This window comes from Heliangelus exortis, chromosome 2, assembly GCF_036169615.1.
Source record: "Heliangelus exortis chromosome 2, bHelExo1.hap1, whole genome shotgun sequence".
Classification (NCBI taxonomy): Eukaryota; Metazoa; Chordata; class Aves; order Apodiformes; family Trochilidae; genus Heliangelus; species Heliangelus exortis.
In genome coordinates, this window is record NC_092423.1 from 53,557,518 (window position 1) to 53,571,878 (window position 14,361).

At 38.7% G+C, this 14,361-nt stretch overlaps 1 protein-coding gene across 4 annotated transcripts in view; it reads left to right on the plus strand.

The window, feature by feature from the left end:
• HECW1 (HECT, C2 and WW domain containing E3 ubiquitin protein ligase 1) overlaps positions 1–6,056 on the plus strand; it is a 247,302-nt gene extending 241,246 nt beyond the window's left edge. For all 4 annotated transcript variants that reach the window (XM_071736187.1, XM_071736190.1, XM_071736186.1 and 1 more), the window contains one exon: positions 5,571–6,056. In XM_071736187.1, the coding sequence (XP_071592288.1) occupies positions 5,571–5,682 (112 nt within the window). In that variant the 3' untranslated portion in view covers positions 5,683–6,056. The remainder of the gene's footprint in view (positions 1–5,570) is intronic.
• The last annotated feature ends 8,305 nt before the right edge of the window (positions 6,057–14,361 follow it).

Genomic DNA, 14,361 nt, shown 5'->3' on the forward strand with positions numbered 1-14,361 from the left:
TCATGTCTTAGCAGTCACCAGACTTAGTCATTTTTTACGCTTAGGTGCATATTGCACCTCTTAATTACTGGCCTTAGTTCTTTGGCCCTGACCCAATAAACATGATGCTGGGAGAGGTTTTACAGAAGCTTGCATAAAGCTGAAGTCTTTGGCTTTCATCACATCCAGGTAGATGGTGGGTCACTGGGGAAAGGTTAGTCTGGCAGTTAGGTTTTCAGATGTTTTATGAAGTATCAAGAAAACTTTTAGGTCTAGCAGAAGAGTCTAGCACTCTCTGCATTCTCTCACTCCTGCTCCAGATGGGTGTTAGGTCACTCTCCCTTACCTCTTGCCCTTACACTTCAGCAGTGGAGCATGGAACTGCTTACAGTGAGCAGCTGTGCTTTTGCACTTGTGACAGCACTCCCAGAAAAGAGGCATGGTGCAAATTTCTAAAATGCAGCAGTTTTTGAAGAATAACCACTAAATACATAAAGCCTAGTGAAAGCACTGAGAATAAGAAAGACTTCTTCAGGAAGGCTGAGAATCTGCTAGATTCATTCTACTTTGGTGTGCTTGTTCATCAGTACCAGTTCCCCTACATGGGCAGGGTAACTGTGATGTAATATGTTCACCTAAAACAGATAAGAGTGAGGTTATACCAATGATCTATTTCTGGAGTGCATGGGTGTACCAGACACATCATTCCTATCTATATTTATTTCTGAGTACACACACATTAGAAAGTCAAAGCACTGTACAGTTCAGAGATGCTGGTCTAATCCCAGATCTCTAGATGATGTCCCCAGAGCAGGTTCCAAAGAGACTGACAGATTTACAGATGTCAGTGTAAACCTGCAGCATGGTTTCTTCCAAATGAATTTAGTTTGTCACATGAAATGACACTGAATAAGTAACGGATTCGACCACTTGTTCATCAATGTTGAATTTTACTCTCCCTATCTAATATGGAAAACTTTCTTCCAAAATAAAGAAGCTGTCTGAGTAGGGATAATGGAGAATTCTTCCAGATATAGCTTCTGAATCAGGAAGCCTCTTTTCACCTTTCCTGGGTCATGTAGGTATTAAACACAGAACCAGTTTTAGCAGTAGTTTCACAAGAAGCTGTTCTTTGTTCGCCACCAAGCATTAATGAATAGACACTGGCTTTCTAGCTGAAATAACATTTCTTCATCTGATATTGTGGGAGCAGAACTTCTGACCCAAAATAAACCTCTACAAAAAACTAGCCGTGTTTTCTACTGAAGCTGTAGGAGACAGCAGTTCCCTCTTCTTAAAACTTCATCCTGAAATAGTGTTCAGTGCCTGCAAATGCCACTGTCCCATCTTCTGGTTGGGCTCCTCACCTGGCCAAAACTCTTGTCAGCTCCAAGCTTATTTCTGTTTGAATACCTTGAGTAAGGACCTCAGCATGTATCCCGGCAATTCAAATAATCATGTTTGATGCAATGAGGTCACTTTCCCCATAAGTGCTGTAACTATCCTTTCAGCATAAGTGATTTTCATTTATCAAGGTAATATTAGTGATTACCACTATACTGTCTCTGTTTTATGTATGATAAAGATTGACAGTGCTAGCAAATGCTTGATCATTTGTAAGAGAATTCTGACCTTCTCCATTAGATCATCAAGTATTTAATCACCAAAAAAATCCTATATAGCAAGTTTTAAATTATTGTGTATGGCTACAAAGACCTTTGGTCTTATCCTTTCCTTCTTTCCCAGTGGACTGTGTGTGTGTGCTGTGCTGTCTTTTCTTACAATTTTCTTATCTCCTATCCCTTTCCTCTTTCCTCATTTCTCACATACAACAGAAATACCATCTACAAATCAACATTTATCTATTAAACAGTGGTTCTCAGACAACATATGAATGTTCCATCTTACAGACAACAGGAACAAATGTTGATACCTGTGGGTCCTGAAGTTGATCAAAGAGAGGTTTGTGAGTTTATCCACAGAAAGACAGGTGAAAAAGAGAAATGCCCAGTTTCTGTCTGACAGGCATAGTTATGTTAGAACGCAAGTCTATTATAGTTTAGAGGTTGAAGCTATAAATAGGATAGGAGGGATTCTGAGCATTTACTGCCTTTGGACTCTCACTGTTGTGGAGATTAAAGGAAGTGACAAAGAAGAATGCAAAAATCCTAAAATCCTCATAAATTTTAGAGAGAATTCTTAAAAGAAAAGAAATAGTGCAGTACTGTGAACAGTGAGTTATATTTAAGTTTCAGACTCACCAAAACTACTTTGAGCAATAAAGACAGACTGCCAGGAAGAATGAAGTTTTAGGTGATCCATTTACTGCTTTCCTTACTAAAGGATGAGGGCACATGAGGGTCAGAGTTGGTTTACATTACTTTAGCTTGCATCTTCTTCTAGGGAAGCCAGAATCTTTCCCATAAAAGTTCTTACCAATCTAATTTTTATTCCAGACTTCTCACTCCCTGAACACCCTCTCAAATGACAGCGGGCTTATGTGGTATGAGGCTTAATCAAGGGAAGAAAGACTTTTCTCATTGCAGTGACCGTTTCTTGCACTGCTGTTATAATGTTTTCACCCCAATATGTGCACCAAACCCAATATTACAAAATAGCAAGTATCTTCTGGGTTATGCTTACTGTAGTCAGGCTCACTGAGATCAGTAGTAGGAGGTCAACACCATTCAGGAGGAATTTACCCCTTTGGAGGTCGAGGCACAGAGTTATTAGGCAGTGGTGGATATTATGGAAAATATCCTTGCCTCTTAATTGCCCTGTGTACTGCAGTGTCACACAGCAAAATGATATAACAGACTAGAGGCTGAGCAATGTCTTCTCAGTCTGATGTGGAAAATAGTTTTCAATTGCAAGAAGCAAAGGTGCTGTGCACAGCAATTCTGAAGAGAGAGAGAGAACACTGAATGAGAAGTCCAAAATCAACCTCTTATTAATCTCTCTTATTTTAGGTGAGGCAGAATATGTTGTTCAGTTACACAAGTAGACACTGTGTCTGACATTTACAGCAAAGTACTGATTAGACCCATAGCTGAATGTATACCAGATAATTTTGGATGTAATTATGATTGAGTGGGCTTCACTGGCATGGTTGGAGTTGCAGTAGATCCACATTAGTTTCACAGACCAGAATTTGAAATCACATTTTTCCCTTAGCAATGCGTTGTGTTTTCCACCTTAAGAAGTGTAAACCTAACCAGCATAGGACTCCTGAAAAATTTGTTTTCATTTTTTATTTGATGATGTTCTTTTGAGTGAAAGGACTTTTTTCTGTAAAGTTGTTGAACTGGAGAACGTAAGAGTGTTGCCTGGCAAAATGCTTCAGTGTTTCTAGACATAATTTTTTTCCTCCTGTCTTAGTAATTGTTTCTCCATGCAATAAACGCTCTGAGACTTTATACAGAGGGGTAGGAGTTCTTTACTTCTGTAAACCTCATAATAGGAAAAGGAATGTGGGATTTTTTCTGAGTTTTACTAGGTCAAGAATGACTAAAGACAACAGCATTGCAAGGCTGTTCTGTAACCAATATTAAATGAGATGTATGATCAGTCAAGATGAACATCTTCAAGAAAGTAAACATCACAATCAGTGGCTGGGGATTTGTCTGCATCAGACAGTAGGATGCATGACAGTGATGCCTGAGATGCATTGGTCCCATACAGTTAAACGTGACAAGGTTAAGTGCCATACAGAGATATTACTTCAGGTTTAGCAAAGTTTTATAAGCAGAATCCACACCTGAGCCACCATGGCTACAGTGCTTCCAGTTCTGGAACCAGGCAGCCGAGGTCCTCAAGACCAGCTGTCCCTGAATGGTGCTCTCTTGCCTATGATAAACATGTTCTGAATGGACTACAAGAATCCTTCAGTCAATTAACTACCAGTGGTTGATACATGTTGGCAGTAGATTGCGGAAACACTTTACACTGCCAAAGATTGCTGAGATAGCAATAAACAGTGCAGGCTATGCATGGGTAATACACGTGAGCTGCCATCTTTAATTTCAAGAGATGTATTAAATAATGGCTTTATTAGTGTTCCTTTCTCACTTAATCACGTTTGCTCCCAATCATTTCCACAAATTCTGTGTTTATTGTGCCACTCTGACAGCAACCAGCTAAGAAAAGGCTTCATTCAGAAGGGGGAAAAAGGATGGTAAAAGCTCTCCTAATTGAAATTGTGTGATGCTGTGAAAATTACGTGCCTCTGGCTACTACAGTTCCCTGACTGCTTTTAATGATTCACCATTGGGGCTTGATAAAACTCTCCCTCTGAATCTACAAGTCTCAGGCCAACCCATCTACCAGTATCATTTTTTTTTCACTTTGTGGGTGGTCCAGGATATAACGAGCATAGTTTCTAAGTTTCTCCAAGATAGCTGTTCTGCTTCATTTTTGAAGAAATAAAATTCAAGTGTAAGATAGAGAAGGTAAAAGTAAAAGAACTTTGCAGCTTCTAAAAATATCAGGGGCCAGGAGCTTAGACATTGTTAGCCACGGAGGCTACATTTCCTTCTGCAGAGTTTTGTCAATTCACATTTATCAGAGGGAGCAAGAAGAAATGGAAATATGTCTAGCATCATGTAAAACTCTGAGCTGACTGAAAAAAATGAAACCATGAAAATGTGCCCCCTGTTTGTTGAATTTGCGGTACAGGTTTTCAGTCAGTTGAAATGGATGAACTGTTGAGGGACTGTTTCTTTACCCTGCATTTGTGTAGAACCTCGCACAGCAAAGTGCAGTCCACATCTGGGTCTAGTTGATGCTACCAGAAAAGCTATAACAAGGTAGAGGCATGCTCTTAGCCCATTCCATGGCTTTTTTTTTTTTTTTTGAAGGTGCTGCCAACTGGGGGTTAAATATAATGATAGAATTCAGGGAAGAGAGGTTCATCAGGTTGGCAGCTTGCTCTGCAGAAAATATTTGGCTTTTGCCTTGCCTACTACAAATAAATAGCATTTAAAGGCCAGAATTGCAGCAGATGGCCAACAGCTGACTTACCAGACCATTTTCAGCAACTTTCCTTCTTCAGTTAGCAGATCTCTGAATGGTCTTTTACCAGTCAGCCCTGCCTCACTATAAACACATGCTTAAGCCTATTTTGTCATACAGCTGTATGCTTGGCCATTGGTGCAGAAATTACTGGCTGCTCATGTTGGATGTACAGCTGAGTTGTGGTTTGGTTTGGTTTGGTTTGGAAAAATTCAAAGCAACCAAAATTCTATTACTGGAGTTTTCTCTTTATTAAGGACTTGACCCCTTCTCCTCAGGGAAGTCCAGCATTCTTCTCCATGAAGATTCCTGCTACATCTAATGTAGGGATAGCAGATAGTGATGTTATATTGTTACTTAGCTTGTGTTTTCTATTTGAAATATTCATGTGTATGTGCATATACATTTCCATACCTCAGATTTTGGTGGAATTTTGGTTTTATTTTAATAGTGAGGTTTCTTTTTACCTCTATTGAGTGAACTTGAATGTCTTTAATCTCAGTAGGAACTTTTTTTCTCAGTTCTTATTTTCTTAAGTTACTTAGGTTGCACTTAACATGTGGCATATTTTCCTTTTGCAGGGCACACACATGTTTCAACCGTTTGGATCTTCCACCTTACCCCTCATATTCTATGCTGTATGAAAAGCTGCTGACAGCTGTTGAAGAAACTAGCACCTTTGGACTTGAATGAGGTGGTTCAGGCACTTCTGGAGTTTTTCTGGCTGATGATGTCACCTTTCCTATCCACCACCATTGATCTCAGTTTCCCATGTTTTTATTTTTGAAAAGAAAACAAACAAACAAACAAATCAAGATTGACAAAGCTGTGCATGAAGAACTTCTGCCCTCTAAGATCTAACCTTCATGCTTTCATCCTCTGTTTCCAATGGACTGCTAGTCTGTATGCAATATAAAAACAACTGTCTCAAGGTTTCTGTATATCTCTACATACCTCCATTAATAACAATGAAAATACAAATGCAAGTTACACTACACTTGACCAAATGTTAATAAATGTTTACTTCCACCTACGTTGATTAAAAAATAAAAAAACCTCATCAAGCATTCCAAGCTTTTATATGCCCACATCTTCCAAATTGATTCACAGTCCATCTTACTTCTTAACCATTGAATCCAGTGCTAGGAGCTGGCCAAATGTATCTACATCCATTCCTGTTTTCCCTGTATGTATTGTCCATCTGAGAGACACCTATGAGCAAAACTGAAATTTTTATATATCCACATCAGTTGCATCAGCTGGAACTGGCCCAGATACGTGGTGCAGATAAGACCTTCAAAAACTTACAAACCAACCTGTAACGCAATGCAAAGCATAACAGCGATCCTTACGATTGTTGCTTGCCAGTACTGGAGAGAACTTGCACTTCAGAGATATTGGGAGAGGCATCTCCATTGTAATGTTTACCACACAAGAAGCACAAGGTTGTGCACACTCAAGAAGGATGTCTTATGTAGCATAAAGGACAAGGCTCCCTTACCTTTGTATTGTATATGACAAGGAAAAGGGGAAATAAGAAGAATGTTCTACTCTTATTAATACCTGTGGGTTGTGTTTACCAGATCTTTGTTTTCTGATGTTTAAAATGCTCCTTTCCAAATGAGAAGTCTTGACAATCCCATCCCTTGTGTCAGAAGCCATTTATTTTCTGTCAGGCTGGGCTAATCTGTGGTTGCTGGAGGCAGTTGCTCAGTTCTGTCGTTTTTCTTTTCTTGTTCAGTGCAAAGCTCCAATAATCTCTGGTTATAGACAGAAGATCTTAGTCTAAGGTCTACTAAATGAGAAGCTGCAGTGAATGAGAGTGCTTGTCAGGGATGAAGGGGACCGTAACTCTATTTTGGGTTAAGAATTAGTTGTAATTCCTCTTGGAGTAAACCCAAAGGCCCTCCAGTCATGTTAGGTACCACTAAACAAAAGATCAAGTTCTTGTTAATACAGGCATAACCCTCTTCAGTTTGGTGTACTTTGCATTCCAACTCTGAAGCCAGGGAATGAAGGGAAAACAGCAGTAGGCTTGTCTTCAAATGAATTTTGCAGTGGCTGTTACAATACTCTAAATGATTCCTATTAATCTTTGCTGCTCTTGTTCTCCAAGGCTAATCTCAAATTGAAAGTGTTTATCTTAACTGGGAAAAGGAAGTACAGAGTATCTTTACTCTGACACTGAATAAGCTAAAGGATGCATGAAATAAATACAAAGTGAGAAGAGACTTGGGAAGGGTGTGTGAAGGTAAGTGAGAAGGCAACATCATAGTGTCTAGCAGCTCACATGAAATACCAGACCCCCATGGGGGCCTGTTACTAGTAGTTTTCTGGTAGCTGTGCTTCAGAGAACTAGAAAATCAGGAGATCAGTTCAATGTCTGACACATCTAATTCCTGTAAGTTTTCTCTCCAGAGAAAAGAATCGGACCCTGCTTTCCCACATATTTTTATGATGGCTATGCAGAAACTCATCACACTTGAAAAACTGCATTCTGAGAGTTTTAGATCATTTTCCTGCTTTGATTCTTAGGTCAGTAGGTGTTTGAAAGTTGACGGACACAAAAACATGCTTCCAAGCAGAAATAGTAGCTTTTGTTAATTATATATAAAATATTTGGGGTATTTAAATTGTCCCATTAATTCAGTTTCTGCAATGTTTGAGCCACGTATTTAGTAATTTACTGTATGGCTTTTACTGAGAATGTGTTTTATAGTACATGTTGTTATTCTTATTGAGTACTCATTTTATGGTTGCATACAGAGGCTGCAACTACAGGCCAGCTTCATTGTACCATACATGGACAATGATGCTTATTATTTCCACAAATAGGAATCTCAGGCATCTATTCCACATGACCAGCCTCACTGCATAGTAGAGGTAGAAATCTTAATTTTTTTTCTGTGTCTGTCATGTTGTACATGAATTAGAGCAGAGCAAGTCACACCAGGAAAGACTGAACAACAAAATTTTCAAATCTGTGTAATTTCTGTCTCTTCACCATCGAACCCCCAAATCCAGTGACTTCTGTATGGGTCCTGTTTTATTCCTGGTGGTGTTAAAAAGTTGCCTGCACTATGTCAGATGTTGGGTATCTTCTAGCAACAGAAGAAAAGATAGAGAAGTACCCAACTGTTTGGTTTAAGTTTGGCCAAGTAAAATAGTGCAAATAGAGCTGTCTCACAACACAGATAAAATACAAAAAAAGAAAAAAAAATTAAAAACTAAAAAAAAATCCAGTCTTTACAATACTGTATAGTTAAATTTTTTTAAGTATTTAAAAATATATTTTATTAAGAAAAAGTGACACTATTTTTTGTAGCATAATAAAAGATATTTGTATTTCACAGGCAGCATCAAACCCCACTGATTCAAACAAGGATGGCTTTCTCCTGAAACTCTTCTTCCCATGTTCTGGCACTTGCCACACAGGTTAGGTGTCAGGCATCTCCACATTTAGCAGGTGCCATCTCAAGCACCTTGTGTGTCCCTGATGTGGGAAACACATAGAATAGCCAGCTACTTCTCATTGAAATCCTTGGTCCAAGCTGTCTTTCAAGAGCTCAGCCTAATATTTTTTAAAGGTTGCTTTTTTAGGTGACTCTGCTGACATCAAAGTAACAAGGTCGTGCAGATTTTTTTTGCAAGTTTTTTGGATCTAAAGCCAGGAATACAGGAAGACAGTTGACCATTCGCATAAAACAAGGAGACAGAAAATGCCATACTCTGCTTTTCCTTGCATTGTGTCATTCCAGTCCTCTTCCTCTCTCTTCCCAAATGCCCTGCCCCAGTAGCTTTCCAAGCACTAAGACCATGTCCAGTATATCCGGATTGACGCCTCGCAGTGCATTTCATTGCATCATTCTCTGGGCCATGCATCTCAGTACCACCGCGATGGTAGAGTGAGGCAGTAAATGGTGCTAACAGGAGAGAGGGAGGAACCATGTCCCTTGCCCTGTTATTTAACTTACCCATTATGCAATTGATTGACTTTGTTGTTGTAGTTATGCATATGCAAGGCATATATCCTTTGATTCAAATGCTGTTACTCACCCCTATCTGTGCTCTTACCCAGGTCTGCGTTTTCGTTTGTTAAACACTGACTGTTAATTGCAGAATTTCTGGTTTCATTGTTTTCCCACAGGAAAGTCTAGAAGGTATTCCATAGGGCAGATTTGCAGTGAAATAATCTGTTTGGTTCCTTCACTTAAATTTCCTTTAAACATGTTAGTGGCTAGATTAAGAGATTACATCAACATCAATAGATTTTAAAAAGAAAGTGAAAAATGGAATAGGCAATCTGAGAGCTTTTGTGAAGTGCAGTTTTCAATAGAAGCAGTGAGTATTGGTAATTTGTACATTTGGTTTCAGAAGGCCCAGATCTTTCTCAAAATAACTGTTGTGATTGTCTTAATGGTAGAGAAAGGGAAAGAGATATTTCTGTTTGTGAAATCCTGTCACCATACTTGCACTAAGCTGAAGAGATGAGAATGAAAATAGGTATTTAGAATTATCAAAGTCTTCCACCCTGAAGTAGTCTCACTGACTGTTCAGCCACATGAACTATGCAGGATTTGACCCAGTACAAGCAAAACTATACCTTACTTGTTAATTGCATCAGGTCTTATTAACCTTACAAATTCTGTCAGTTCAGCCTGCAATGCGTTACATGAGCGTTCAGTTTTCGGTCACATGGCTGTGCATATTCAGAACTTGACTTTTATGTTCTAGAGAAATCTGTGATTATCGAAAGACAAGATGTGAGTGCTCCAAATCTCATCTAACAGAAACCATGAGTTTTGTACAGGTCTGACACAGAGGATATATTTCCCCCAGTTTGCTCAAGTGCCGGTGAACTTTTGAATGAACTGTAGCTAATGTTTGAGTTTGTGGTCTCCTCTGAGAGACAGCCTGTGGGGAGGGGGTGTGTTTGTTGGGTTTGTGTTTTGTTGTTCTAGTTTCACTGTAACAAGTAGTTGACATACCTCTAGCTGAAAACAGTTGTATACTGAATTTAAAAGTGGAAAGCAAGTAAGAATAAGCTAAAATATACACGCACAGAGGAAGAGTTAAACTCATCCTTCACTACTAATCCTGTGACAGTCTGTGGAATTCCAGAAAGATAAATTTGACTGGAGATTTGTTTAATTTCTGTTGAAATAATAATTACTTGCCCTGTCTCTGCAGTAGTATTAATAGGGCTTCCCAGTCAAGATTAAACACTTTCAGTCAAATGCAGACCAACAGATCTTTCTACAACAAATGCGGTGCTTTTTTATTATTATTCTTGCTGTACCTCAGTGTTCGTTATTAAAAGAAAAAAATTACTGCAATATACTGAATCTGGGATAGGTTTTCCAGTAATCACAAGGTCCAAAAGATTGGATTGTTACTTTCCCTCTAGTGAGTCATGTAGTTCCTTTGTTCTAGTAGAAAAACAGATGCCTGTAGATAGTAGATACTAGGTATAGTAAATATTGTACCATTAGCCAAATTCCCTGCAGCTTCCAATTTATCTAACAGAAATATCTGTTATGGTTTTTGTTAAAGACTACATAAAGTCAATGGCAGGAAAGGTCCTCATTACTGGACTGACTTTGCTTATATTGACAGAAAAATGTCACATGATACTCAGGCTGTGCTTTCTATTCAACCATATAACTATAGAGGAATGTCAATAAAATCACTTTGTTAAGGCACGGTGTGGACTATCTATTACAAATAACTTCACAGAGGATGTATTTTACTTGAGTGGGTGGAAATTGGCACGAGTGAAAGTCCACTGATGTAAGGAATTGCCGTACCAGGATCTTGCCCTTTCTGGCCATTGTATTCAGGCCCTGGTTTTGTTCCCTTTCTCAGGGTACATGGCTAAATCCTGAGTGTTCTAAAACAGGAGTATGCATAACCAAAACCCCCATGCTCTCTTAGACTACCCTAAGACCAGCCCTGCCTTGAAAGCATGTGAGCTTATTCCTTGCTTTAGAAAAGATCTGGACAAACAGGGGGATAAAAGAGATGTACATGCTACTTACGCATACCTTGCTTCTAGGTATAATTACTGCATTATAGGTATGAAATGCAAGTGCAGAGATGATTTCTTAATAGCATATGCTGGGTCTGTATTAGTCGTTGACAGCAAATAAATAGCAAGATGCTCTGGCATTCTCAGGATGTCACACCCATTTCTCTGCTGCTCGTCACTGTAATATCTCAGGCATGTTTCATTAGCACATTCCAGGATAGATTAACACGCCTCAGATACACAGTCAGCAGACACCTTGCTGACCATACCTGTTTGCTTACATTAACAGCACCTCATGAGGGATCATGGCATAAGAGGAAAGATGGGAAAGCTTAAATATGAGGAGCAGTTTTTATAAAGAAAAAATGTAAAACCACAGAAGACTCCCCAACAGAAATAGTAAACCTATCTTGCATAAGACAAATGAGTAAGTAGCAAATGTGTGAACTATGTGACTGTGACAACTCTTCAGAGACCTTCTGCAGTTGTTCCTGCATTTCATCATGTGTGGAGGAGCAGAGGTCCAGAAGCCCAAGGCCAGCACTGGCTCTCCTGTGGCAGGGTCATTGGGTTAGCAAGAGTAGCACACACCTATGTATGTGCTCAAGAAATCTGGGTCTTGCAGCCCAGCCTTTGTTCAGAACTTGTCTGGTATGCACATCAGTGTGAGGAGGAAGTGAGGGGAGAGGGTGTTTGTGATAGAAAGCTAAGTTTCTCTGAATTTTTCACATAGAAAGGAAGGAAAAAATCAGTATTTACTAAAAGGATTGAGACCAGCTGCTGATCATGGGGGTTTACCAGAGGTGTCAGTTTCTGCAGCTGTGATTCATTTATGTGGCTGGAACTATACATTTTATCAGAATCCATTCTATGATATATGTCACTGAATTTCTGTTGAAATATAGCAGCAGTTCACCTGAAGTCTCCATACACACATCAGAGTCTCTCTTGGCGTGCTTGCAAAACTCCATAATCCTATAGGATATTACAAATAAGTAATAATTCCTTTTGACCCTGTGGTAGCAAAGTAATAGGTTTTTTGCTACAATGGACAGTAAATCCACTTGTGGCCTGATGTTCATTCTTGTACAAGAGGCCAGAATGGACAATAGCTGTGATTTCTGGAGAGTAAAGCCACAAAGGATCTGTTGTGTCCCCTCTAATCACAAATCCTTCTTAAGCTGCAAAGCCATGCTCTTTTATTAGCTTTTAATTTAATTCTGGTAACTTTAAAAACATTTTGGCCTGAAAATGCCTTTCCTAGAAATTTCAAAATGAAGAGTGTGTGTCTTGGCTAGTTTAGTTACTATCCTCTTGGAATTAAGTTTTGAAGAAAAAAAAACCGAGAAAGATACATGATGCTGTCTGAAAGACAGGCCCTGATTCTTATTTATATTAGCCTTTAGTGCAAAGCACATTCATATTGTCTTAACTCCAGCATATATGAGGTTCATCCCCTCAGTGCTATGTTACAGCTCTGTGAGAGTAAATCAAACAAAAGCCACTGGATAACACAAAAACTGCAACTAACATTGTCTTTCCTGAATTGCTGGCATGTAGGATTTCATATAATTTACTCCTATGGTATTAGAAAATAGTGGGATGGTTTTCTGTGTCAATGATAAAAAATAGTAACACGGTGCTTGTCTTGTCTGAAGAGTAATACACTTTAGAGACATATCTTCACCTTTTAAATTTTTTAGTATAAAAAAAGGAGACCATTTGGGGTTATTTTCTTTTCTTACAAGAAAAATTTACAAAATTATTTAGTTGCAGGAAAGAAAAGGAAAAAAAGTAAATAGTCTGTGGTGTGGCACTGAAAGTCTGTTCAGTCAGTTTCAAAATGGACCATGAACAGCAGCTGAAGAACTGATGATGAGTGTGATTTCCTAATGCTGGTTTTCCAGAAATGCCAAAACCATCAAAACAGCATACAAAACCAAATTGCACATGGTCCTATTTTTTCTGTTTTCAGTACTTAATATGTTTCAGTCTGTAGACTAAGTACTATAGGTTCCTAACCATTGTGCCACATGGTGTCATCAAATTTAGATAACAGCTTTTCAGGAATGCAGCTGGGGCAGTGCTGGAATCTGCTCAGGAACTTGGTTACAAGCTGTGATTTGACTTCAGTACCTCTTTGGTATGTCTTTGTATTAAATCCAATCAAAGACTTCTTAAGAGTGACTGAAATTAATAATACAGATTACTATATAAAATTATACTTACAATGTGTGTGGATATATTTACTGACAGCTTTGGTGTCTTGAAGTGAATATAAATGTTCCTGCTTTTGGCATGTGAGTTAACAGCTTTAGTGATTCATGCATTGATTAAAATAACTAGGACCCTTTGAGGGTCTCTACTATTATGGTGTATAAAGCACACAACACAGATTTTGAACATCATAACTGTGCTTCAACTACATATTTCAGTCCTCTTAATGTACAAACTGAAACAGGTTGTCTTTATACTCTGGATGGAGACACAAAATAGGTAGCCATGCACCCTGGATTTTGTAAAATGTAGTCTAACTAATTTGTGAAAGATGACTCAGTCTTTGGGACTGCTTTGGCACTGGAGAAAAGCTCTGAAAGTGATCTGAGGTGCACCCAAAAGAATGCTTGGGGACCCATAAGATCTATTTTCCAACTCACAAATTATATATATATATTATATATATGTGTGTGTGTAATATGTAAAACTCAAATAGAAATTTCTGCAAGGTATGAACCCATGAAAGTATTGAGAAAGGTTATTCTTAGATTCTCAGTGCACACATTTTTTTTCATCTGTCCTGGAAATAATTAACTCAAACACTATGAGCAAAAAAAGAGGCATACATATTATTGCCACATGAGCAGCAGTTCATATTAAATCTCTCACAAATACAAAAATAATTCAACAAAGCTGGCACTAATAATGCCTAGTGCTGCCACTTAGTGGAGCTGTGATTTCTTCCATAAATTGGAAAAGTGGAGAATTTTGTTGCTGTTGTTGTTGTAGCTGGTAAGAAACCTCAGTATGTACAAAAGTGTAGCATGGGACTGTTTTTCCAGTAGTGCTGGGTACTTGGAGCTCCTGGGCAAGTGCCTTTATGTGATGACAAGAAGCATTTGAGGAATACAGGAGTGAAGCACTTGTGGTGAGTAATGTGTTTTCTTCCTGCTGCCTCATGTATAAAACAATCACATCAAAAAATAAGTAGCTTCATCAATGCAAGAAAGATTCATAAGAAACTTAAGCAGCCTGCAGAAATTTCAGCCACAGCAGCTGGTTATCTATCATGGAAATTGAAAGGATTCATTTAGCACCGGAAAAACAATCTTAAGGCCTGTGTGCCG